This window comes from Eutrigla gurnardus, assembly GCF_963514095.1.
Source record: "Eutrigla gurnardus genome assembly, chromosome: 12".
Taxonomy (NCBI): Eukaryota; Metazoa; Chordata; class Actinopteri; order Perciformes; family Triglidae; genus Eutrigla; species Eutrigla gurnardus.
In genome coordinates, this window is record NC_139926.1 from 19370738 (window position 1) to 19398206 (window position 27469).

Genomic DNA, 27469 nt, shown 5'->3' on the forward strand with positions numbered 1-27469 from the left:
GTTTGGTTTAATGTTTATTAAATGTGTTTTTTTTTTATATATATTCTCATTCTGTGTGTGTGGTCTTCTGTGCACCGAGCCATGTGGTAACAATTGATTAAATCAAATTTCTACCCACAACAAGAATTCACAGCATTAGAGCTGTCATCTCATGCATTCATGCCTTCACATGAAGACTGTGTAAATTGTCATTATGTGTTTACAGTATGAATCCCTGTGATTTGACTTATTGATGTGATTTAAAACATGTGCAAAGATATCGCATGTAAGTGATTTTCAATACGAGATGAGTTCAGGGCGCGTGGTTTCAATACAGATGTTTATTTTCTGAACATATCACCACACACATGCAATAAATACACTGTAACAAAAATAGAAAACAACCTGCATCTTTTGTTTCCCCTCCACAGAAATCTCCCTCCATCAGACTTTACACCAACAATGCAGTCTCACTCCACCTGACAGGTATTTAATGTCATGTCCATAGCCGTTTTAGGTGGGGATTCCCCTCTCGTGATTATCAGGTGCAATTTAGAAATCAAACCCAGGAGGAGTGTTCGCTGGCAGCGGAGTTATGAGAAGATCCGTTTCTTCCCCGTATCAAACTAGAATGCCTCCGAGGACTCACACAGCGAACACACGACCTTTTGTGCATGAGATAAGTCTTTTAACATTTCCACGATGAGATAGATGATGTTTTTGTTTCAAAAAGATGATGATTTTGACATTACATACGATATAAATGACAGAAAGGCAGGTTACATGCGGGTGTCTTGTTATAAGGTACTCGTGAGATCTTCAATGTGACTGTGGACGTATACTATTGAACTTTTATCTATTTTTGGGGGAAATGATTTACATCTTTTGCAGCTACTACACGAATGGATGAATTCGACAATTTGAACCAGCTTTAGCGGTTATTCTGTGAAGTAAAACTGACCACAGAGATAGCATCTTCAGTCTCAGAAAGCAGTTAAAAAGAGATTAACTCTAATTTTGTGTTCTCTGCAATTTTTCCGTGTTTATTTTGAGGTTTCTTGGAAACTCCCACTTTTTAATTACACCAAATGCTTATTTTGGATTTTCTTTTTAACCAGTTTCCATTGGTCTGTAAAATGCGGTAGATGCTATCAACAATGATGTCAGTGCGGCTATTTCTGCCCAACACACACACACACACACACAGATCTGCATGTATAAATAATTCACATAAGGTCAAGCTTTGATCCTCTGATAAAGCCTCTCGGATTGCCAGTAGTGGCAGGAAAACCAGTAGATTGAAAATGAGGAATGCATCAAGGGGTGTGCTGTTTACTTGTAGCGCAGGCAGCTGGTTAGCCACCCCTCTGCCGTTTACACCCCCCTCCCTCACTTTTCAATTCCAGCCAGACCCCAGGCTCGGCCACTAACTGGGGGCTGGAATATTGTGCACTGGGGATCAATGCGGCCCTGAGTGAAATGTCAACTGTGGCCCTGCGATGTGTCAGGCTGTGAGGGAGTTGTAATGGCTATTGATCCACAGTGCGCTTAATGCAGAGCTGCCCCGCCACGATGCGAGCCAGCTGCAGCAGAGAGATATATGTATGAGATGAGCTAAAACTGAGAAAATAGAAAAGAAAGAGCCCACAGTTTTGTCCCCCTCCTCACATCCCTCCCTCTCTGGCTGCAGATTGATCTTCCTCTTCCTGCTGATTCTAACTGGGGTCTGTCATTATCTTACTCTGTCATTAGGGGCTCCATTGACAGCCTTGGCCTGTCTGTGTCACTCTATTGAGACAGCAACACTTTTCCCATGCAGTGTTCCCTACATTTATTAAAATCTCTGACAGCCTTGTCTTAGCTTTCTCCATAGATGGCTGAGCTTCAGGCAGCGGTGCAGTGGTGTAATTGGAAGACGAGGCTCTCTGTTCCTGGCTAGTAATATCTGTGAGGTACAGCTGTAGGTCAGACTGGTTTATATCAGACTGAGAAGAAGAGCAAAATCAGGCAACCTCTGTCTGAGGGTCACAGTCTACGCAACAGTGTAGACCCTACGTTTATGCCTATATCTGCGAATCGTGTGTGTGATCAGGAGATTTCATGCTGTCCATGTTGGGGAAAAATGTTTCCAGACTGTGATGTGAGGGACCGTTTGTTTTTTTAGTAGAACTTTGATTATTTTTTTCTCATCTCAGAATTAGGTTTTTTATTCTGTTAAGAGATCAATTATTAAGACAACAAAGTATGTGCACCACATTTATGTCAATTTAGTCATGAGGATGACGTGTCTCCGTAGTAGGGGTTTACTGCAAATAACAGATTAATAAGTAAGAAACAAAATATAGGGATCTTTATTGGAGATTCAATGCTACCTTCACTCTCTTCTGCATCTTAACAGAAAACAGACTTACAAATGCGTCCCAAAATAATGCAAAAAAGTGTCGTAGAGGCACAACTCTGGGAATATTCCAGGGGGCAAAGTCTGTAAGAAAATATTATTAGTGCTGTTTTTAAAAGTAAACTAAAATGTTCAGTCCCTCCTCGCCACCCTAAACATTTTCGTACAGTCCCTAAGGAAAGCAGCCCCCTTCTCTTGACTTTTGGCTTTAACTGAAAGGTTTTATCAGGCCGGAGCTTGCAGAGTTTTCTTAACCCAGAGAGTCGAGTAAATTAATTTTTTTTATCATATTGTTTACTTGTAGGGTGTTAAAATGTTTGGAACATATGACAAACTTTAGACCCTGGACCAAGGAGCATGTAAAGATGAAATAACTACAGTATATGAAATGACTACAGTTAGACTTTTATTTCACAGGACCACAGCACCATGTTATTTTGGTGCCGTGTAGTTTCATTATGCACAGCAACATGTTACTGTGATAAGGACATACAGACATGTCTGGGGTGGAGAGCAGAGCTGAAAGTTATGGGTCAGATTTTTAAAAAAAAGTCCAAACCTCCCTGAAGTTTTTCATATTTTCTTTGGACTTGTCATACGATCGCTCCAATGTCTTTTAGTGAGTGGGAAATATTTGTTTGTTTTAGTAAGTAACCTAGTAACTGAAAGTGTATGAATAATTCAAGATTGTGTACTGCTCTTTAATACTTAATACTTACTCCAGGAAGAATACGCTTTTTGGTATACGGTATAGTGCATCGTTTTAATAGAACAACCTTTTATTGAAACCAAAAACTTTTAAATGAACCATTATTATCACTGTTGAATGTTATATAGCCTGTGAAAATATATAAAATATGAATCTGATCATGAGAAAACATTGAAAGACTCCCACTCACCCCATTAAAAAGTCAGGCTTCCCCGCCTGCAGCGCAAAGACAAAACGCGTAGCCCTCCCCTCGCCATAATCATTCTCTAACCACCGTCGAGCTCGATAAACCCGTTTGTAACAGTGAGTTTGTGCTCAAATATCAGAGCTGCTGCAACTCTCTCTGTTGATGTATGTAGCCAATTTGCTTAAGTGGCAGAGTGACCTAATAGTGAAAATATTATGGCAGATTTCAATGTGGAACAAATTGAAAACGGCAAATGAAAGAGCACGTAAGAAGCAAACAGTTTTTATTCTTGCAGTCTTTACGTAACCCAAATTTCTGATCATATGATTATTGTTTTGTTCTCCACTACTATTACTATAGAGACTTGACAACTTGAAAACATTTCTGGAGGCTGTCAGGAAGTGCACAGTGGGGTGCACTGAATGGAGATTGGTGGTTTGTGTACGTGTGTATTTGTGCGCCACACAAAAGCGATGCTTAGTGCAGGCTGGTGTTGGGGACCGAGCTGCTTCTCCGTGTTACAGGAGGCACAATCAGGTGGGACCGGGGGGTCTCTGGCAGCCGTGGCCCCCCGTAACACGCAACGCTGCTCAATGGGACGGAAGTTATTGGAGGGCTGAGGTGAAACAGATGACACGGCGTGTGACAGAGACTCATCATTTGAGTGCGATACAAGTATTTGAGCTGCAAGGCTGTAATGTCGCTCGGCTTGTCTGGAAAGGTTTATTGCAGATTGCAGGGCCTGAGGGGTCAGCGGCCGTACATGTGTGAGGTTTCTCTGGGGGAGGGGGGGAGGTTGTGGAAATAAAAAACCAAAATGCAAGAGAAAAACAATGTAAAAACGATGTATCTATCATACAGATTCCCCCAAAACCCATAGAGATCTCTTCTAAGACACGGTGATGAGTTTAATTCAGCATTTGCTGGTGTTTACAATGAATTTCTTTTCCCACAAACCTCGCTCCCGTCTGAAAGAAAGATGCCTTTTTTTCAGCTCGGAAGAGGAAATGTTTAATCCAACACCCACTGTGAAAGGGGAAAAAGTAATGCATATCTCACTCTATCGCCTCGTCTCTCCTGGCAAGCTGAAATTGAAATTTTTTAATGCATGTCTGAGTCCCCCCCCCCCAGAATGGAGAAGCTGATAGACACAGGGATGTCATATTTACAGTATGAACACCCGTGGTTTAATGCACTCTACAATACTGCCATCTCAAAGTTCTCCTGAACAAAAACGGGCTCTTGAACATAAAGGAAAGGCAAAGAAGAAAATTATTCCTCAAGCTTTCTATCAAGCTTCTGCATTCATGGCAAAGTCTAAAGGGCATGTCAGTCCTCCTGCCTCTGAGAGAGGTAATTATCCTTTTCCTGTCAGAGAACAACAAATGATAGCCAACTATGGGGGTGCATTTTCAGGGGCTGAAAATTTGTCAATTGGAAGGAGAAGGAGGTTTAATTTTCTGGCAGCTGCGTATCTACTTTTATCATGCTTTTCTTTCAATGGTCATTTGTAGCATGTTTTTTTTTTCTTCTTCTATTCACATGAGCTTCCACAGGGGTAGTGCTGTGAGGTTCTGAGGGTGTGTTTATGTGCCCTGCATTAACATACCTATTTATAGTCCTACACTTTCTTACAGTCATCTTTTTTTTTTTTTATGTTGTGACCATTTCACAGATTATATATTGTCCAAGTAATTTCCCTTTCAGCATCTGTTTTTTTACCTTTCAGAGAAAGCAGTGAATGGAGGGAAAATTATCACAATTACTCATATAATTGAGCCGTCTTTGTAGCAAGTGCAGCTTCAGTAGCCCCTTTTTTCCATCAGCCAAAATGGTTTCATTATATGGGTTTTTTCATATTCCCTGACACAGGGCTCTGCTGAGGGCCTGGCGCGTGGATGAGATGCAGGATGAACAGAGAGAATCATTAAGGTCACAGTAGGAATAATTATCCCAGCTATGGAAAGAGCATCTACAGCCTTTTTTTTTCTCTCCCTCGGCACAAATGCAGTGTGCACGGTTTTGTTACGAATGGAGCTTCCACCTTCTACTTATACAAAGAAGAGAGGGGGAGAGCAAGACTTGTATCAACATGACAATTTTACATCATTAAGACTAATGACAGGCACAGACTGTGGGGATCAAGGGGAGCACAAAAAAAGAGAGGCACATTCAGGTGTTGGCTGAGTGCTGACCTCCTTCCCGTCTTTGTTGGAGACTTAACTCTGAACAAAAACTAAAAAGGGGTTTCAGACTAAAGGCGCAGTGGCAGCTGAACGTCAAGCAGCCTGGCTCTCCATGGGCAAATGACTTAATTAGCAAATTTGCATGTTTTCCATTTGCAGAGGAAATTAATGCAATAACACCTACATGTAAAGATGTTTAATCAATCGTTGTTTTAGTGTAGGTGAAATAATTCCCCAGTTTATAGCTATGACATGTGAATTTTATCCCTGCACTCTTTCCCATCACCCCGCGACTAAGTTGATTAAATTTTGATTATGGTTAAAATTGATTTTCTGATCAGTTGATTTGATGATCCAGATGTCCGCTTAACAGGTGGGAAAACTGCAACATGGAGCAAGTACGACGCGTCAATGTGACACTAGTTTCTTTTACAGTTTAGCTGAATTAAGTAAAAGCCGTATTTTTCCAAGTCCTTTCTCCCCAGCCTTCACTCAGGTAATTGGTCATTTTGCAGCCAATTTCGGGCAGGTTGGATGCTTGCTGCCATGGCCTGACCCCTGCTGCTGCAGTAATGTGGGCAGCATTTCTACCAGTTCACTGGGGGCTTTTCCACACTGTGACCCCCAGCCTTCAGACTCTTTTCTGAGAACGAAAGGGGGGATAAAAGGAGTTGAAATATGACTTCTCAGCTCCATAATGTCCAGCTTGAAGTCCTATTACACAAGTGTTGATTATAGAGTCCTGCTTTTCTTTGCAGAAGAAGTTTTCGCTGTTAGAGAGTTCATTTGCTGGGAATTAAAGCGTCACTTAGATTCAGAATGATCCATTTATGATCTGCTTCTGACAAAATGTCTGAAAGGAAAAAAAAGTGGATGAAAAACAACATATTTGTATTTATTTTAATGGCTCCTTGTCTATTATCACCAGGCTTTGTCACTCAACGGCAGTGCAAGTCATCTAAAGCATCAACGTCCGGTTTGGAGCCCCAGCAGCATTTGGTCAGTACATCACGACCTGATATCCTCGCAGTCAATGCCTAAAAACAAACAAAACAATCATTATCCTTCATGCACCGAAACAAAAAAAAAACATTTTCATGGTTTCATTATTTAATTTGTGTAGAAAACATGTTTGGCAGTCAGGAATGAAATTATACTCCCTTTTAGAGGATATTAAAGGCATAATATCTGACATAAACAAAACTGTAGCCCCCAACATTTTAAACATTTGAACCTGATATCACATACGTGATTGATATTTCCTGATGTTTATCAACATTCTATTATCAAATGAGCAACGCACATTTTTTATTTTACAATTATTTATTGATCCTTTTAAAAACATTCTTAATTCATTCTTTGTGACTTTGCTTTCTGCTAATAAAATAAAGTATTAAAATCTGATTATCACACAAAAGTAAAGCAGCCAAGAAAGTTTATATATTTAAAGAATAATTGTGAGACATTCAATTTGTTCTTAGTGTCCCAAAAATTTTATTTCACTTTATTTTATGAAAACAATAATAAAAAAAAAATACTTTTTAAAAATGGAATCTTCCCCCTGTGTTCCTCCTGGCTCTTATGATAATGCAATCAATTAACCAATATAACAATCTCGTTTCTCAGATATTATGATTCAATTTTTGTTTGCGTGTAACTCAGCAAACAAAATCAATTCACATTTTGATGCCACATTGAACATGAAAATAGAGAGTGAATCGAGTTAATTGTAGTGCATCTAGTTTGCGTTCATTGAAGCTGCTGCAAATTACAGGATGGCAGCGAGCAGCAAAGCCAGAGAGGAAGCAGAACAAAAGGCAATTTCACTTGTTTGATCCACTGGCTTTTAAAACGCGAAATAAACCTTCATATAGCGTGACATTTCTGCTGGAATTCACTCACCAAATTATATCTGCATTTGTGGCTCAGGACATTTTCAGAAAGATGAGTATTACTGTTAAAATAAATAGTAACAAAGCATGAGAGAATACTTAACGCTGTGCTATGAATTAGTTTATAATTTTATGTATGACTCATGTTGAGTCCATGCATGTAGATGGCATTAAAAAATGTTGAAAAATATTTTAAATAAAAAATCATCACAATGATCGAATGTTACCAGAAACCCAAATTGGAAAATAAACCAAAACATAAATATATATAAAAATATATACACCTGCATTGTGCCCCCTCTCTAAGGAAGGGGAAACCAACAAAACAAAAACACACACACGTCCCTGCACCTCCACTGACAATGATTAATCAGCGCTCACATGCGGAGTCTGCGGGGTGCGCGTGGAAGCTGTGCCTTCACGCAGCATGGACGCACCGTTTACCAATGCACCGCGGTCGGGATCGTATTTGGTGGCTGTGAAAATGTGGGTTGGCATTGCAGTTGAGGAGGGCTTTCGATCACCGGACTGAAATGAAGTCTGTGACATCTTGGTCCGTTTACCCCCCCACCACCACCACCACCACCTCCACCTCAACCCCCCCTCCTCTTTCTATCTCTCCACCTCTGCACTAACCCTCAGGTGAAGAGCAGCAGGTGTTAAAACACCCTCAGCCACAGAGCTACTCACTCCTAATGAGTGCTGCCTGCGCGCTCCATCCATGCGTGGAGGACTTTATTTTTAGTGTGGCTAGTTAGAGCCCTGCTGCCAGGCTGCAGGACGGACCGCCGTGGCCCGCGCTGCCCTCCCGCCGCGAGCGCAGGAGTCAAATTATACATTAAAGCGGTAATACGCCCGCTCATCCTATGATAATGAGGATGGCTTGAGGAAAATCCCTCGAATAAATAGTTAATCATTTAGGTTGCAAGCGCATGAACACTTTGTAAATGATTGATTTCGAGGGGGGGAAAGTAAAATTGTGATTTATGCAGCATATATTCCGCTCAGCCCTAAATTACATTTACTTGTTAAAAAAAAAAAAAAAAAGCCTGTCATTGTTATCGCTATTAGTACACGTGTTATTTTACACTTTTCCTGCGAATTCTACCATCCTGTTAATGGTTTGCTCACAGCCGCGTGTCAATTTGCAGATACTATAATCGTGGGAAAATAATGACAGTTATCAGTCGCACCCACCAAGTACCCATAAAAATCTGTCCTCTGTTCTGGAAGATGATAATTATTGGTTGTACTACCATTATCATTGTCGTTGTTGATAGAGGAAATCTTGAAGCATTTTTCGAAAGTAATTCCAGAGAAATCACTTCAAATTGCTCTATTTTAGGGGGGGACAAGGGACCAGCTTTCATTATAGCCTAATATTGCACAGAAATCTTTAAATCCAGGCATCTGCAGCCGCCTGGCACACTGTGGCACACGTGTCCTGATGTCAGCGCCCGCATTTTGATAACATTTTTTTTTTTTTTTTTTGCAACTTGCTAGCTCTGTTCTGAGTTCAATTATGCAATTACACTGATAATCACAGTGACGGAATTTAACTGCCTTTAATTTGTGATTCAGGTGGAGACGGAGGGACATGGCGGATGGAGCAGCCGGGGCTGCGTTGCTGCTCCGCACAGACAGCCACGACGAGAGCCCGGAGGCTGCAAATGCATCCTAATAAACACGAAGAGCTGCTGGATACTTTCTTCTTCCTCTTTCGCCAAGTGCGTCCCGCGGAGGCTCTCTGACCCCGAATGGCGCGGATTTATTTGCTGCTTTTTTTCCTCCCCCCCACCACCACGTGATTTTTTTTATTTTTTTTTTTATAAAAAAGTAAGTTGCTTTTCAACTGCTGATTTGAGATTGAGATAAAGCCTGGTTAAACTCGATTTAACAACTGCGGCGGTGATCCCCCCCCCCCCCGTTTGAGCCTTTTTGAGTCGTGGACGTCTAAAACCTGCAGCTCAAACAGAAATGTCTCCCGTCAGTCGTCAGTTCAATTAAATCAAATGGCCATGGATAATTATTCTTGTTAGGCTGTGGGAGGCTGGCCGCCCCCCCCCCCCCCCCCCCCCAGCCAAATCCTCGTTTAGATTCATGCTAATCAAACGTGCCGGGATTTAACAAAACGGTGACCATTAATTGATTACGATGGGAGATGCGTAAAGTCGTTTGGAAAGCATTTCATTTAAACGTGATAAGAAAACCGGCCATATATATATATATATATATAATAAATTATAAAATGTTGTCTATTATAAATGAAGTGGTTTAAATTAGACGATTGTGTGATGGTGCTGTTTTGATGTCGTTGTGTGTTTTCGAGCATTATTAGGCCTCCACACACCTCATTTGACATCCGAGCAGAACCGTCCCACGTGCAGGTGAAACTGAGACCTCGAGCCACCGTTAAGTGTTAAATACATGACTAACTACACGCCTACTTATGAAAACGGAACACTAATGCTATGCTAATACGCCTTCATCCAGATAGAGCTTTAATTAATAATAAAAAAAGGAGTTAATTGAACTGTCCAGAGCAGTTTGAGTATAAATGACGCCTTTAATACACCAGATTGTACCGGATTATCCAACGCTGCACGGATATATTTGATTAAATATTTAACAAAGTGTTTAGACAAAAGGGGATCACATTTTTATAAGCAAAATGATTTAAATTTTGAGGTGAACATTGATGTTATTTTACAAATTGAAAATACTACTAATAATAACGGGCCTAATACTGCTAGTGATACTACTACTACTACTAATAAAAATAATAATAATACCAATACTAACAATACTCATAATAACAACGAATCTTGATGTGTCAAAAGATTTTTTGTGGTTTTCCTCGACTTTATCCGGTTCTTCGGTCCCAGCCCCAGCGTCGCCAATCGGCTTCCCTCTCGGAGAGAGTGGACCAATCAGCGTCAGTCTTCGATGAATATTCATGAGTCCGAGATTCAAACCTTTGAGCGAGTTTGTCTTGGTCCACAGCATCACACCTAGGACTTTTCACAGGCACAAACTACATTTTCTTATGAATGGAAAGAGAAAAAATCAGTGCGGCTTAAATTGGGACCCGTCCTTCACTGAGACCATAGAAGGAAAACAACAAAGGCGAGACGAGGGGAACCGCCAGAAGAGATGACAATGACTACAATTCCAGAAAGTCTTAATAGCCCTGCCTCAGGAAAAACCGTTTTCATGGAGTTTGGACCCCCGAGTCAACAAATGTCGCCTTCCTCCATGTCTCACGGACACTACCCAATGCACTGTTTACATTCTGCAGGTCATACCCAGCACGACAGCTACAGTCCGGCCTCGTCGTTCCCCAGATCTTTGGGTTATCCGTACGTGAACTCCGTCGGCAGCCATTCCAGCAGTCCATATCTCAGCACAGTACAGACCTACCAAAACAGCTCGGCGCTCGCACAGACGCGGTTAGAGGAGACCGGTAAGTTAAAAATGTGAACTTTCTGTGTGTCGGCGCGGCTTTTTTTCCCCTCCCTCCATGTGTACGGTCCCCGCAGCGGCGGAAAAGACCAGCCAGATGTTGGAATTAGGCTCGGTAATTATTTATTGCGTAACCCCTATAAACAATGTATGCAATTAAGGGTAATTATACCTAAAGTACAGCGCGTAAAAGTTGCGCCGGGGTATTCGTGGCTGCGCGTCACTCTCGGTCTCCTCACGCTTTGCCTCCTCTTCCTTTCCTGCTTTTTTTCTCAGCGCCAGAAGCGGAGAAAAACACGGTGGTCGAAGGCGGAGAGGTTCGATTCAACGGCAAAGGGAAGAAGATCAGAAAACCGAGGACCATCTATTCCAGTTTACAACTTCAGGCTCTGAACAGGAGATTTCAACAGACTCAGTATCTGGCGCTACCGGAGAGAGCGGAGCTGGCGGCGTCGCTGGGTCTCACGCAGACACAGGCAAGTCCAGGAAACACGTGGAGGCACAGGCAGCAACCTTTTACACGCCATTTATGTTCTCAGAACAGTGTTATTATTACTAGTAGTAGTATTATTACAACACAGTCAACACCATATTTCCCAGAAAAATAACACAACATTCGATGTTTGACACCACGTCCTGGATTTATGTTGTTTCTCTGAATATTCTCTCATGTGTTAATGTCGATAGCAGTTTAATACAGAAATAGTGGCCATCATGGGCACGCTGTTATTATTGTCGTTACGCTTATTATTATTATTATTCATGTATTATAGCTTTTGGAAATACTCTTGACTTTGCACGATAAAACGTGCGTAAAATATGCCCAATTATATTATTGCGCACCCAATTATTAACCGTCGTTTGGTACATTTTTCTAATAATGTCCTTCGTCTCTCCAGGTGAAGATTTGGTTTCAAAACAAACGCTCCAAATTCAAGAAGCTGATGAAGCAAGGCGGTGGCACGATCGACGCCAACGCGTTGGCCCCGGGACGCGGACTGTCGAGCGGCTCTCCCTCGGTGGCACCTGTCTGGAGCTCGCCGACCACCGTGAAGAGCTCGATGGGCACGGCCGGATCTTACATCCCCAGCTACACCTCGTGGTATCCAACCACACACCAAGAGTCTATGCAACAGTCACAGCTCATGTGAACAGAGACACTCAGCCCCCCCCTCCCTGCACCACCCCCTCCCCAAAAACATGGCCCGTGTGTACCACGACGGCGACGGGCTGTCAGCGCGGCCGAGCACCGATAACACCCAAGAGGAAGTTTGCTGCCGCGGGGCCGCCGGCTGACACAGTGGCCTCCTCGTACCGGACGACGGCGAGCAGTTTAGAAGGGAGACCGAGAAGGCATCGTAATGCGCCCAAGGGCAACACGTCTGTGACAGTCAGCGGGAATCCTAGACCAATGGATCCTTTTTTTCCCCTTCTTTTTGTTTGGGCTGCTGTTTATCACTTTTGTGTCAGTTTCTATATTTTTTTTTTTTGAAGTCATATTTGTGTGAGCTATTCTGTGTTTGTTTACACCAGATGTTTAGGCCCAAAGTGACGATGACCTGAAATCCATCTGCATCCATTAACAGTTATAAAGGTCTATTAGGCCATATAGGGGTGTTTCCTTTTAACCAAATAATGACCGTCCATACACTTCACCATTCTGCTTACAGCACACCCAACCACCAGGACACGTTGCAAAGCCTCAACACGCTACTATGTTGTTTTTACGTGTTTGTTATTTAAGTTAAATTATTCAGACTAGTTGTTTTTTTTTTTTCTGTTGAGGTCGGTCTGTGTTCCTTTTTGTAAGTGTTTTTAAATAACAACACCGTGTTGTTACTGCTGCACTAACGCAAGCAAAGCTTTTCTATGCCGTGCCCCGATGTTATGTGAAACATGTAAAAGGCCTGACAAGTTGCTGCTTTAGAAGAAGAAAAAAAAAAATAATAAGAAAAAAAAATGATCCGAAGAGTGAGCAGCTCATTTGTCACTGTATTTTGTACATAATTTTCAGATTTGTTTTGTTTTTGTTTCGTTTGTGCTGTTACTGGATACGCTGTGAAACAGGGTTTTAGGCTTTCTGTATTTCGTCGAGATGTGTTTAGTCAACATAGAAAATATTTAGTTTTGTATTGATCACTTTAATTTATTTATCTGTTTCTGAAGTTTATGTACATAATGTGCAAAGGTTCAAAAGCAGTAAAATAATGATTTAAATTATGTCAAGAAAGGTGTCTGATTCAATCCCCCCCTCCCTGTTGGCTCCTCCACCCACGAGCAAAGAGGCTTCAGCAGGTTTAATGTGAGCTGACACAAAGCAGGGTCGTGTCGGTTATTGTGGCAGACGGTTTGTGTGAGCTGCAAAAGGCTGCTCGTTTAGATTTATTGTCGTGTTTAGCATTAGGCCTACATGGGTTCCTGCTGCTGCTGCTGCTGCTGCTGCAGATGATGTCAAACATCTGGAGCGACCTAAGAATGATAGAAATCTGACTCTGCATCTAAAACAAATGGGTCAAACAAGATTGCATCAACACGAAAATACTGCATTTTACACAGCCTATTAAATCTAAAAGAGCAATCTAAGAAGGCGGACACCATGAGAATGGTGTGGCTGTATAATCGGGATTCAACCGTCGCGGTGGGAGTCCGGGACTCGTTCAACAACAGCGCTTGTTTCTGTTCAGCTTTTCTTAAAAGACGATCTTCTTTTCCATTTGTCTTCCGATAATCCCCATTTTCTGCCGTGAATGGGAGAGATCATTTGTGTGTGTTAAGTGAATAATCGCGCGAGGCAGGTGCTAAAAGACTGCAGGATGAGCACGCGGGACACCGCACGGATCAGATGGAGATCAGAAAGAGAAAAGTTCAAAAAGGCCTTCTTGTTTGAACTCCACACGTCGCTCGTTTAGACTCCAGGCACGCGAGCGTGCAGCAATCCCATTTGTTAAAAATGCTACCAGGATGGCTCAATATTAATTTAGTGTTTTGTGCTTGCATTTTAATTATTCATTATAATCATTAGAAAATGAATGAGAAACTGAATCAAATCCTTTCGAACATCTGGACTGTTATACGTGGCAATAATAATAATAATAATAATAATAATAATAATAATAATAATAATAATAATAAAAAAAAATGACCTAATAAAAATAAAAATATTCGAGGAAAAACGGAAATATCTAAAAGCGAAATGTTAATGTTCTGCCTAAGAAGAATAAAATAATTAAACATATATTTATTCAGCTGCAATATCTGTAATATATATATATGTTTTGCTATTTTATGCAATTTGTGTGTTATGCAAAGCATTAATTTAACGGGCAAACATGATGTCTTATTATGATCAATAATAATAATAATAACAATAATAATTCTAACAACAACGATTATAATTATTATAATTATAATAATAATTTATGAATGCTGGCGCAGTTTTTATACAGCAATCCAATTAGTTTAAAAACCTTCAACTGCAGAGGGGAAAGAAATAAACTGTCCTCGTTGTCTGCTCCTCATCATCTCCGTCTACCTTCCTATTTTAACACAGAGCTAGGAACATTCAGTCCTTTGTGAACAGGCCTATAGAAGTATAGAAAGGACCTATATTTTCGATGCCATGGCAAAATATGGATTGTGCTGTTCAGGGAGTGAATCTGCCTCCCTATATCCCCAGAAAGGCGCAGCTGCACATCCAAGAGGGTCAGCGTTATTTCGCTGTATTCTCCTCCTGATTATACGAGCTGAGCCCATCAAACCCAGCATAATTACAGTCATTTCGCCCTTATTTATTCTAATGCAGTTTCCTATCTCCGAGGTAATTATGATCGCGTTTTTTCTCCCTCTCTCTCTCTCGCACAGAGGATCTTTCTGCGTTGACAAAGGAGATAGTGCTCTAAAAGAAATGTGCTGCTGCAATAGGGGGGGGGGGGGGGAGGAAAAGCGAAATAGGTGAGCTGCCGTTTCGTCACTGTTCCCTCAGACTTATGTGTGAGGCTGGCAAATTGCTTGCAGGTGTACATCAGGGAGTCGTCAATGCGAAGAGGCCTCAAAATTAGCAAAGCACAATGTCAGAGTAATGAGAGTCGCGACTGGATTAAAGAACGACTGGCGCGCCTCCCCTTCCTTCCATCCATCCTCCCTCTGCTATAGGACTTTCCCCACAAACACGGCACACTTAATACACTGGAGACCACTTAAAAAAAAAAAAAACAGTCACAGGATTAAATAAGAATTTTACTTGTAAAGAACCCAGTCTTTGAAATATTATTAATATCATGAAAGAATCAGGAAGATTCACAGATTTGACAAAAAAATACATAAATGTAATGTGCATGGAGGAAGGGGGAAAAAAAGACGAATCAAGCTCGTTTCCTGTTCTTGCTTCTCTCATATGCATTCAATCATCACGCTGATTTCGATGACAATTTAAGACATAAAACATTTAAAACGCACCTTTCAGCTGGAAGATGAAGAGGTGAGCCCCCCCTTCCCCCGCCGCCCCCCTCTCTGGATTTAGCAGAAAGCAGCGTAGAAGAAGAAGAGGAGCAGCAGCAGCAGCAGCATCCTGCAGCACAGGCATGAGATAAGCGTTTAAATCCCACTAAATGTGTCCCATGTGCCGGTCTAAGCTATAGCAGCACAGTTCAGAATATGACTGAAAATGTCTGCTTTATTTCCCCCTCTTTATAGCTGCTGGAGGGGGGGAAATGTAGATTATTAGCATAAATGTTTACTCCTCATTACGCTGATGACATTGTGCACTCGAGATCTTGGTAATCTTTGGGGTAAATTATGAGTAATTTTTTTTAAATTTAAAGCAGCAGTTACCATGCAATTCAGGCTAATTCTGCGTAGGCATCACATGGATATAATTATCGTTGAGTCAAGATGTTAGACTAAAAAAATGCATTGATATTCCCATTTATTATATACATACAACTTTGACAATTTTGATGCTCGAAATAGCAGGAAATTGTCTTGTGTAAAAAATAACACCCCATATTAGGACATCCAAAATTGCGAAGAATTATGTAGTAATTGCAGGCTTTCAGATTTGAAAGCCAGAATGCTGCAAACCAAAGCGAATGTGGATGAAATTACACATCAGGACAGAACAAGGATAGGATAGGATAGGCTATGATAGGATAGGATAGGATAGGATAGGATAGGACAGGATAGGACAGGATAGGATAGGACAGGACAGGATAGGATAGGATAGGACAGGATAGGATAGAAAAGCATAGGACAGGATAGGACACAATTGGATAGGATAGCATAGGACAGGGTAGTATAGGATAGGATAGGACACGATAGGATAGGACAGGACAAGATAGGATAGGACAGGATATGACAGGACAGGATAGGATAGGATAGGACAGGATATGACTGGACTGGATAGGATAGGATAGGATATGACAGGACAAGATAGGACAGGACAAGATAGGATAGGACAGGGCAGGATAGGACAGGATAGGATAGGACAAGATGGGATAGGATAGGACAGGATAAGATAGGACAGGATGGGATAGGATGGGATAGGATAGGACAGGATAGGATATGATAGGACAGGATAGGACAGGATAGGATAGGATAGGACATGATAGGATATGACAGGACAGGATAGGACAGGACAGGATAGGATATGATAGGACATGATAGGATAGGATAGGATAGGACAGAACAGGATAGGATAGGATAGGACAGAACAGGATAGGATAGGATAGGACAGGACAAGATAGGATAGGACATGATAGGATAGGACAAGATAGGATAGGACAGGATAGGATAGGACAAGATAGGATAGGACAGGATAGGATAGGATATGATAGGACAGGACAAGATAGGATAGGACAGGACAGGATAAGATAGGATATGATAGGACAGGATAGGACAGGATAGGATAGGACAGGATAGGACAGGATAGGACAGGATGGGATAGGATAGGATAGGATAGGCCATGATAGGATGGGATAGGACATGATAGGATAGGACAAGATAGGATAGGACAGGACAGGACAAGATAGGATATGATAAGACACGATAGGATAGGATATGATAGGACAGGACAAGATAGGATAGTATAGGACACAATAGGATAGGACAGGACAGGATAAGATAGGATAGGATATAGGACATGATAGTATAGGATAGGATAGGATAGGACATGATAGGATATGATAGGACAGGAGAATAATAATAATACAAATATATTTTAAGGACGAAACCAATATAACAGTTTTGTGCATAAATGTAAGTAAATAAGTGAAAAGCAGCTGATGATGTTATTCCAGCGCTGTGGTAGATATGCAGGCCTGTCATGAGGCATGCACATAACCACATTAAGTAGGCTATACATGTGTGGTGTATACATTAAGTGTGTGTGTGTGTGTGTGTGTGTGTGTGTGTGTGTGTGTGTGTGTGTGTGTGTGTGTGTGTGTGTGTGTGTGTGTGTGTGTTTAGATGTAACGTGCACAGAGCTGCTGCATGCCCCGGATCTGGTCCCGTCAGCTCCATCATAGAGATACAGAAACCCGCTGACAAGCTACGCTCCTAATTACGCAGGAAACGATCCCACTTTACGGCGCGCGGTTGTTTGAAGGGAAGCGTGCGGGAAAGACAGCGCTGATCATGAATGAGAACTATGTGACGGGACTGTGAATTACTAATAATAAGCCCTCCCACCACACACACACACACACACACACACACACACACACACACACACACACACACACACACACACACATCTAATAAAACAGGCTTTCCTGGCAGCCATAAATGTAGTTTTTGGACGTGTGCCTCAGCTACAGGCCCGACACAAAGCCACACAGGCAATGTAGGTCAACCTGCTCGTCTTCGGAGATCAGAGGCTCTCACGTGAGCCCACTTTGTTTCCGTGTTGTTGTTGTAGCTCCGGGCTGTCGTTGCTCTTTTTTCCCCCCTTTCTAACCCTTTCTCCCCCTCTCTCCCTCGTAAGACCGAGTTCATAAAACGTCTGGAAAGCGGCTCGCTGACTCCACGGGAGGAAGTCTGTGCTCATTCACACACCCGCCCTCGCCTTCCCCTCTCCCTCGCATGCCACGGCGTGTTGTCGCCGTGTTGCCTCTCCCTCTCTCTCTCCGCGGAGCCCGCGCCCCCGGGGCCTCTTGCCTGCCTCCGCCCGCCCGAGAGAGAGAGCTCCGGTTCGGGCTAATCATCATGCTGAAGGAACCGGGTAAAATAACCCGAGACAGTTGAGGAATTATCTTGAAGCCTTCCACCGAGCTGAAAAAATACAACTGCTCTACAGCTAAACTAACGTGGTTGCCAGGCAACACAACCAGAAGCGTGCGTCTGTGAGCTTCAGACTATTATCAACCAAAATACAGGTAGATTTAATAAATCAAATGTGGCAGCTAACGTTATAATTTAAAATTATATAAAGGCATTGGTCGTGGGAAAATGCAACGCTCACAATGGCTTTAAAAATAAATTAAGTAGGCTAAAATACAAATAAAATCACATACAGGCCTATATATTTGTTATTAGGCTCACACGAATTCTCACCCATAAATGTCTGTTCAGAAAGAAGAAGAGAGATGCGTATATTCACAGAAAACCTTTTTTATTTAAATAACGTCTGGCCATATATGGAACACTGCTAAAATAAATGACAAAAAAAATATACAATTAAGTGTGATACAAGTAGCCTAAATCAGAGGGTAGGGGAATCAGTAGCTTACGGTGGTTAATGGATTTGCACCAATAGCCTAAAAAAAAAAAAAAAAAAAGCTGTGGTAAACTATTTACAGATTCAGACACCCCCGTTTATTCAAATTAACTAACATTAATGACACGAGAGGATACACTGTTTGATCGCACAACGAAATGAGGTCATATTGAAAAAGGCACGATACAGTTAATTTGTGCTACATTTGTTACAGGTTGTCCTGCGATGAAGGTTTTGTTTTTTGCAAAAATGAAAAAAAAAAAAAGAAGAAGATGCCCACGTAAAAGTGGGCTCGCGCCCAGGTTGTGATTGCTTTGGGTAATAGTGGTTCATTCATCCCTCGACATACACAAAAATAAATAAATACAAAAATAACTGTAGAGTCTGTGTTGTTTGCTAGGTCCACGTGCCTGTCTGGCTCCATTAACTTCTCATAGATGCTTGCGCGTAAAGTTCGCGTATAAAAAAATGAAGATATTGGCTTTTTTTTTAATTTTTGTTTTTTTCCCCCCGTTCACCAGTATTGTCCGATTTGAAGCCGGCGTCTCTTGTGCTCCTTCAGAATATCGTCCCGGCGCTTATGGCGGAGTTGTGGTGGTGCTGGACCAGAGGAGGCTGCAGATGCGTCGCAGAGTTCGTGGTGGAGTACCAGGTGTAGTTCGCCAGAAACGACGGCGGCGTGTTGGGAGGGCTGCTGCTCTGAGGTAAACTGGAGGTGACGCCGTTCATCCGTTGAGTCTGTGGAAAGTCCCAGGCGGTGATCGGCGGAGACGCGCAGGGGGGAGACTCGCTGGAGGCGACGTGTTGCTCCGGAGCGAGCTCTCCACTCTTCCACAACTTCTTGAACTTGGAGCGGCGGTTTTGGAACCAGATTTTCACCTTGGAAGGAAACAGCCAGCGTTAACATTTATTTTCAGATGAGAGGTGCATATTTTATATCTTAGATGATGTCCTATGTGCCCCACCTGTGTTTGCGTGAGGCCCATCGAGGCGGCCAGCTCGGCCCGCTCCGGTAGAGCCAAGTACTGCGTCTTCTGAAACCTCCGTTGAAGCGCGGCCAGCTGGAAGCTGGAATAAATGGTTCGAGGTTTCCTGACCTTCTTTGGCTTTCCATTAACCATCCGGATTTCTGGCTCCCGCTCTTCCTTCTCTGAGGGAACACATCAAAAACAATTCACGTCATGCATGGAAGGCTATTTCGATTTTCCTATCGCATTTTAGCACCATTTCGTGTTCAGCATACATGTGCAGGCTCTATATTTTATCATATTTCTATATTATAAAGTCGAGGAAAAATACAAATCGAAAGTTTGCTTGAGATGTGGGCCTATATTAATTGAACATTCACTAGTGGTGTTTTGTGCTCGCAGTAGGCCGTCTTAATCATTACATATAATAGGGTAATTATCTTGTGCATTGTGTGTTAAGCATGATTTCATGACATAAGCAAGTGTTGATGTTCGATCTCGACATGAAGTTAATTAAAATGAAGCCTATTAAAAACAACAACAACAACAACAACAACAACAACAAAAGCAATTAAAGAGCGTCCTTACCTGTGTCTGCTGGAGCCGGAGAGGAGATGGAGCCGTAGGAGCTGTAAGCACCGTACGACGTGTTGAAGCCGAGGTCGTACGCCTTGGCGTTGTACGCCACGGTGCTCGCCGCGTTGCCGTGGTACTGGTAGGAGCCGAGCTGGCCGAACGGCTGCTGGTTGTTGTAGTAGCTGCTGTCCGTCGCCGTGGACACCGGCAGAGTCGGGGACTCCTGCGATTTGTGCAAGCTGTGGTAATTGGTTGAGGTAATCTGGTTCGAATGCATATCGGTATTTAAGTTCTCAAAAACTCCGGTCATTCTCGAGTGGAGCCTTTATATATGCACACTAAAAAAAAATAAAAAATAAAAAATAAAAATCAGTCTAAGCGCGAGCAGGAAAAAAAAAACACACACACACACGACTCAAATGCGATGACACCTTTGTCGCGAACCGAAACGCATCTCCGTGTAAGAACCGTGGCGGGAGCGGGAAGGTGTGTCACTCACACGGTGGCCTGTGATTATCTGCCACGGTCGGCGGTGGGAGCACATTTATGAGAGAGGGAGCGCTACTGTGTCTGAGGCAACCAATGAGTAAGGGCTGCACGACTGACTACTCCCCACCGCGTCCACCCTCCATTATGCGTTCCGGTCTGTCTGGCCCGGTTGTCTGCCCCCCCCACCCCCACCCCACCTCCCCCTGAGAAAAGTTATGTGACCAGACCTGCAGGTCCAGGTCTGGTCCGGAAACACAGATTTGAGTCATCTCTGTGTGTCTGAAACCTGTGACTTCATGTGCTCGCCTGCACAGCAAAAAAACAAATACAATTAAATAAAATAAAAAAAATCACAATTAAACTGAGTTTTCTCTGGCATTTCGATTAGCCTCTTTATTTGAATTTGACATGTATATCCTTTTTTGTAGTATATTGCATTGGTTTTGGTGAACATTTATATTTAAAAAAATTAATAAAAAACCTGAGTGACAAGTGGCCAACAAACGCAAAACGACTGGGAACCACACAGACGAAGAGAAACTGGGGGTCAAACGGGGGATCTAAATGTGTAAATACAGAATTAAACCCTATGAACGGTGCTGGTGAAGTGGAGACTAGGAGAAAGCTACAGCGCCCCCAGGTGTTGGAAATCTGACTTACTACTTACAGAAACATGAACCGCTTTATAAACAAAAAAAACCTGACTCTTTATATAAAACCATAAGTATGTTTCCTATTAAACCTGAGGCGGGCGGTGACGAACTGTGTTTCACCAACTTCACATGGAGTCCAAATGGTGATGCGTTCAGTTTCTGCTGACAGTTCGTGCGTGAGAGTTGTTGAGGCGCCTGCGTTCACCGCCACAAGGTGGCAGCATAGTTTCTTTTATCAACACAGCTTGGTTATGCTTTTTCTCTCGGCCTGAGCGTCACTAAGCCTCCTGACAGCGTCATGGATGTACAGCAAACTTTTCTATCCGTTAGAGAAGTCTTTTTTTTTTTTTAAAGAGAAATTACAAAACGCAGGCTTTCTGAAATAAATAACTACATGGATGTTTTATCTAACGAACATACGTGTGAGGAAAAAAAAGGGAGAGTGACCCTTTTAATGTATTTATTCTGGGAAGGCCTTATGCAATTGATGTTCTATTTCAGTGAATAATGATTGTCTTTTATTCATTTCATTACACGCTGTTGTTATTTTCTTTTTTATTCTGCCCATGTGTGAGTGAGGGCATGATGAGACCCCGTAGATCCAGTCCAGGGAGGCTTCTATCCGCCCATTGTTTCCCTGAAAGGCATCATGGGCCAGTGGGGCTTCATGTCAGAGCTCATTAGTGGAGCAGTCTCTGTATTCTGCTGCCCGGTATCAGAGCCAGAATGTGGAAGAGAGTCACGTACTGTACAAGCTGAAAAAGACTTCCACATAATGAGTTATGCTCATGGTTTACGATTGAATAAATCATTTTACATCTTAATGTCTTAATAATGCTTGAACAGGTACGTTTTCTCTCTTTCTGTGTGTTGGAGTGTAAAATACTGTCAACTCATGACAACCTGATGATGCATTTAGGTAGTGGTCAGGGAGGAGTTCCACAATCTCAGGGTTCAGAGTCGATATCAGGTGTAGTAAAACATCACAACAGCAGTGTGTTTGCAACACAGTTCTACTCAGACATTTACTTTCAGCCTGATGTGAAATAGATGGTTGTTATTCCGACTGAAGTTGGTGATAATCACGCCCGTGTTGATTATAATTTGGATCCTCTGCTGCAGAGCAGCTGGTGTGGTAGATCTTCCCAGTGTTCAGTGGCATGAAAATAACGCCAAAAGACAGGACACAGATGTAAGCCGCTTTCATGCATTCCAAATTCCCATTTGTACAGGAGCTTCTCTTGACTCAGCCTTTAGCACGCCGGCCAATTCTTCCAGTTTAGAGTCCAATTTTTACAACAACAAAAAAGGATTTTTCCATAATAGAAGCACTTGTCTTCATCCTTTCCTGTATCAATAATCAAACCTATGCTTAATTAAATAACTATACATTATTTGATATTCCTTGACTGCTATTTGGCTGCCACACATTAAAGATGTACTATTGTGAGTACAAGAACAGACAGAGACGTTCTTGCTGGAGCCTATAAAGGATATGATCAATGCAGCCGGTTCAATGGCCATCGGATTCCAGCCAATACATCATCGCAAGAGAAAAGCATATGCTCATATACGAAGGCAACGCTGGCTGATATTGACATTTTGTCTTGAGGAATCAAAGTGCACAAAAGGAGGAAGTCATTGTGAAAGATAACAACTGTGACATTCTGGGGAGTTATCGATCTTGAGCATCTGAAATCCTGTTTTCTTTGTGTTGCAGAAGCTCAGAAGGAAAGCCGTCCCCCCATTACACACCATTTTCACACTATGAGATGACGTTTCAGGAATAGTAACAAAACTCAGAGCTCACTCAATAGAGGAGTCACAGAATCAATGGAGCGCTACACAGTGATTTCAGTGTCTGCTCTGGGTAAAGCTGTCGTCATGTGTACTCTATTAATTTATATACTAGATAGTACCATTACTATTATAAGCACTATTTATTTAGATAGTTACAAAGTGGAAGGAGAGAAGGAAGGAAGGAGAGAAGGGAAGGAAGGATGGACGGACGGAGAGGAAGGAAGGAAAGTAGGAAGGAAAGAAGGAAGGAAGGAAGGAAGGAAGGAGAGAAGGGAGGAAGGAAGGAGAGAAACAAGGAATGAAAGAGGGAAGAAAGTAAGGAAGGGAGGAAGGATGGGAGGAAGGAAGGAAGGAAGGAAGGAAGGCGAGAAACAGGGAACAAATGAGGGAAGGAAGGAAGGGAGGGAGAGAAGGAAGGAAGGAAGGGAGAAAGGAGAGACAGAAGGAAGGAAGGAGAGAAACAAGGAAGGAAGGAAGGAAGGAAGGAAGGGAGGAAGGAACAAAGGGAGGGAGGAAGGAAGGAAGAAAGGAAGGAAGGGAGGAAGGAAGGGAGAGAGAGAGAGAAGGAAGGAAGGAGAGAAACAAGGAAGGAAGGAGGGAAGGAAGGAATGACAGAGAGGAAGGAAGGAAGGAGAGACAGAGAACGAAGGAAGGGAGGGAGGAAGGAAGGAGAGACAGAGAGGAAGGAAGGAAGCAAGGAATGACAGAGAGGATGGAAGGAAGGAAGGGAGGAAAGAGAGACAGAAAGAAGTCTTGACTTCAGGGTGGCTGTTTTTCAGTTTTTAGGATGCTGACTATATACTGTATATAATATTACATTGTCACAGCCTCGGGCATACTTATTTTGAATACATACAATAACACATAATAATAATAATAATAATAATCTCGATAATAATAATAATAGGTCAGTATATATATTTTTTAATTTGTGTTTGGTAAATGGATATAAGGTGTTTTTTCACATTATGTAGCGTACTGGAGGTCAACAGAAGCAAACAAACGGTTTGTAGCTCAGAGAGATTTGGGTCTTTGCTCATCTCCTGCTGGGTCTATCGGAGCATTCATCACCCTGGCAAGCTTTTCAGAATTGACTCAAAAAGTAAAAAAAAAAAAATCCCTTTTATATTCTGAAACAAACAACAGAAACAGGATGAGTGCTACCCATTGTTAGTTGTTTTTAAGCCTCTAAGACACGGAGTCAGCAAGTATAAAAGGTGTTCAGAACCACCTCATGTGCTCCTTGCGACCGTGGAAATGATCTACCAAGTGTTCCTTGACCTCCACGCCTGAAAGGTCAAGCCTGCGCCGCGCGGCTGCGGACACGAGTGGTGTTGAAGTTGGAAAACCCTCGGTGTGGCGTTCATGATTGAGCATGTGTTTCCTAAAGTTAGTCATGGCGGCTTTTCCTCTGAGGAGAAGTTATTTTTAACAACAAAGGGCTTAATGACAAGTACGGGCGGAGAATAACAATTGGAAGGAAGTGTTCAGTTTGAAGCCCCTAACAGATGTAGGTTAAATGTTTTTGATTCTCCACAACGGGGCAAATCTGTTATGTTAGATTTAATAACAGCATTATTCACATTTGACACAACTTTTGCAAGCAACTGAAAACTGTTCAAACTGGCTTTTATCTCGTGTTTGTAATAGTTTTACATCCTTTTAATTATTTTTTTAATTGTATTTATTCTTTACCTGCTTATTTTACTGTTTGGTGTCTTATTGCAACAATTTTTAACATATGAAGCACTTTGTGACTTTTTATTATTATTATTATTATTATTATTATTATTATTATTATTATTATTATTATTATTATTATTATTATTATTATTATTATTATGTTTTTCATGCACTTACAAAAAAAAACGAGGCAGAACTTAATTGATACATTGCTGGTGTCTGCTGATGAAAAAAAACAAACCATAATCTATAATCTGTAAGCTTGTTTTTTTATATGAATGATTGAGTCAAAACTTCCACTAAAATAATTCAAAAACACACTTCTTAAATAGAGAGTCCAGCTCAAGTAAATAATAAGGCAAGACATCATGATAATGCACTCGCACTAATGCAAAGAAATGGGTTTGCACTTTGCGGGGGCGAACAAAGGAATCCCCAGAATTCCCTGTGTCATCTGCAGGGACGGCCTGAGAAAGAATTCGGAGAGGTCTGCGAGGTCCTGCTCCCTTCATTGTTGGCACCCCCCCCAGCACCCATAAATGGAAGCGGCCCTTTGTGCGAGGGGAGCGGAGCAGATTTACTGCGGATGGTCTCCCTACAAAAGGACCAGCGTACTGTCACAACAGCACCAGGATCAGCTGCTCCCTCTGTCACCGTATGATTATACACCGGGCGGCACACAGCCACTGATGCAGAGACAACTTCTGCAGTCACTAAACATCCACTACTCCAACGACCGGGGGCGTCAGCAGCATTTGATATGTGGGGGGGGGTTCTGTTTAGGCGGGGGGGTCTGGGGGTCCTCCCTCATAAAATGTTGGAATTAAGTCGATGCAATTTCCCACATTCTGATGCATTCTAACATGTTTTTAGAAGATGTCTCTTCTGGATTGAATGTCTCTTGATCCTAGAAATGAAAATGAGAATTAAATAGGCCTAGCATGGTTATACTGACATGTTTATGCCTTTGCAATAGTAGTTATACAACTGACTACAGAATCAAAACAAGCTTTTGCAGAGTGTATATCACAATCACTCACGATAGCCTAAATAGGAATTTTTTTTTCAGATACTTAAATTATCCACGCCACCCATTTCTTCCTCATCTCCACCACCTTTTTTTCATTTCAACATTTTTGCGTTTTCTCTGTTTAATTTCCGAGGGAAGTCAGTCACCCGGCCGGCGTTTAACTCTGTCTGCGTCTACCCTAACCCTTACCCCAACCCTAACCAACAACAACCCCAACCATAACCTTAACCCTCACAACAACCCTAAACCTAAACCTAAACCCAACCCCAATCCTACCCCTAACCCAACCATAGCCCATGTCTCTACGACTTACCGGTCCGGAGATACAGCCAAAATAAAAAAAGGAATTAACCCTAAAAACATTTCTGCTTATATCTCGGGAAGGGAGGGTCAGAGAGACTCGGGAGTGGGTGGCGTCTGACCTACACGACCCTTCTGAACACACCAGTCTTTAGCCTGTGTCTCTATGACTTAGCGTTCTGGAGATACAGCCAAAATTAAAAAAGGAATTAACCCTAACTACATTTCTGCGTACATCTCGGGAACGGAGGGTCGTAAAGATAGCCAAAATAAAAAAAGAAAATAACCCTACCCCTAACCCCAACCTAAACCCTAACAACAACCCAACCCCAACCCTAACCCAACCTTAACCATAGGAAGGAAGGAGGGGAGGAAGGAAGGGAGGGAGGAAGGAAGGAAGGAAGGAAGGAAGGAAGGAAGGAAGGGAGGGAGGGAGGGAGGAGAGAAAGAAAGAAGGAAAAAGGAAGGAAGGAAGGAAGGAAGGAAGGAAGGAAGGAAGGAAGGAAGGAAGGAAGGAAGGAAGGAAGGAAAGATGGAAGGAAGGAAGGCTAGACGGAAGAAAGGCGAGAACATCAATTCCAGTCGCTGTAGGTCCAAAAGTCCAATATTTACCGCTCATGCCCTCATATTTTTGGGATTTGTGCGTAGAGTCCGATAAGTAATACTAAGATGTAGAAGACTCAACATGACATGCCTCTTTACCGCTGCATCATCAACCGTATTTGGGCGTTGATATCAGTCTGTCATAAGTCCTTTAGCGACAACAGCCATCTGTTTAATGTTTGCATCGCGGCACACCCGCCCCCCTCCCAAAAATGCCGAGGCCAACTGTGCATTTTGGGCACGCTGCCTCTTCTCTTCCAAAAGGCTTGGGTTCGGTTTCCTGCACCGGTCTGTGTTATGTTGACTTTGTTACTGTGAAACAGAAGGAGCTGGTCCTTCTGTTTCACCGGGGTTTGAGTTTCACAGCTTCTAGAACTTAATCATTTTAGCATGAAGGTGGCAAATCAGAGAACGTCCTCCAGAAGGCGACACAAATGTATTTGCTAAATCAGCATGAAATGTGATCAATTTAGCATGCCGTGGCTGTATAAATGCATCATCATCAACGGGCCTAAATGTAAGTATTACTGCATTTTGGGCAGGTTTCCCCATGCTTCTCTGATAAATGTGGGGTTTGGTTTCCTCAGCCAGTCTATGCCTGTTGACTTCATTGCTGTGAAAGTCGAGGAGCTGATCCTGCTGTTTCACCAGATTTGGAGGTTCAGAGCTCAGCAGCATAAGTGTGTCAAATCCAGCTATCGACGATAAATAACCATTTACTCCAAAAAAATCTGAACAAAACCTGAATTCACGTATTAAATGATAAAGATCTGGAATTTTGGTCATAACCACTGATATGAATTTGTCCAGCTATAAGACATTGATGAAATTAGCCACTTTTTT

General features: G+C 42.3%; 2 protein-coding genes across 2 annotated transcripts; one reads left to right on the forward strand and one right to left on the reverse strand.

Moving 5' to 3' along the window:
- Nucleotides 1-9782: 9782 nt before the first annotated feature.
- dlx1a (distal-less homeobox 1a) lies at nucleotides 9783-13033 on the forward strand. Its single transcript, XM_084023503.1, has 3 exons — nucleotides 9783-10814; nucleotides 11090-11289; nucleotides 11713-13033. The coding sequence occupies exons 1-3, from the start codon at nucleotides 10505-10507 to the stop codon at nucleotides 11962-11964; spliced, it is 762 nt and encodes a 253-aa protein (XP_083879629.1). The 5' UTR covers nucleotides 9783-10504; the 3' UTR covers nucleotides 11965-13033.
- A 5369-nt stretch (nucleotides 13034-18402) lies between these two features.
- dlx2a (distal-less homeobox 2a) lies at nucleotides 18403-20750 on the reverse strand. The gene is made up of 3 exons (XM_084022696.1): nucleotides 20081-20750; nucleotides 19490-19674; nucleotides 18403-19403 (listed from the first exon to the last, which is right to left on the reverse strand). The coding sequence occupies exons 1-3, from the start codon at nucleotides 20376-20378 to the stop codon at nucleotides 19083-19085; spliced, it is 804 nt and encodes a 267-aa protein (XP_083878822.1). The 5' UTR covers nucleotides 20379-20750; the 3' UTR covers nucleotides 18403-19082.
- Between the last annotated feature and the right edge of the window lie 6719 nt (nucleotides 20751-27469).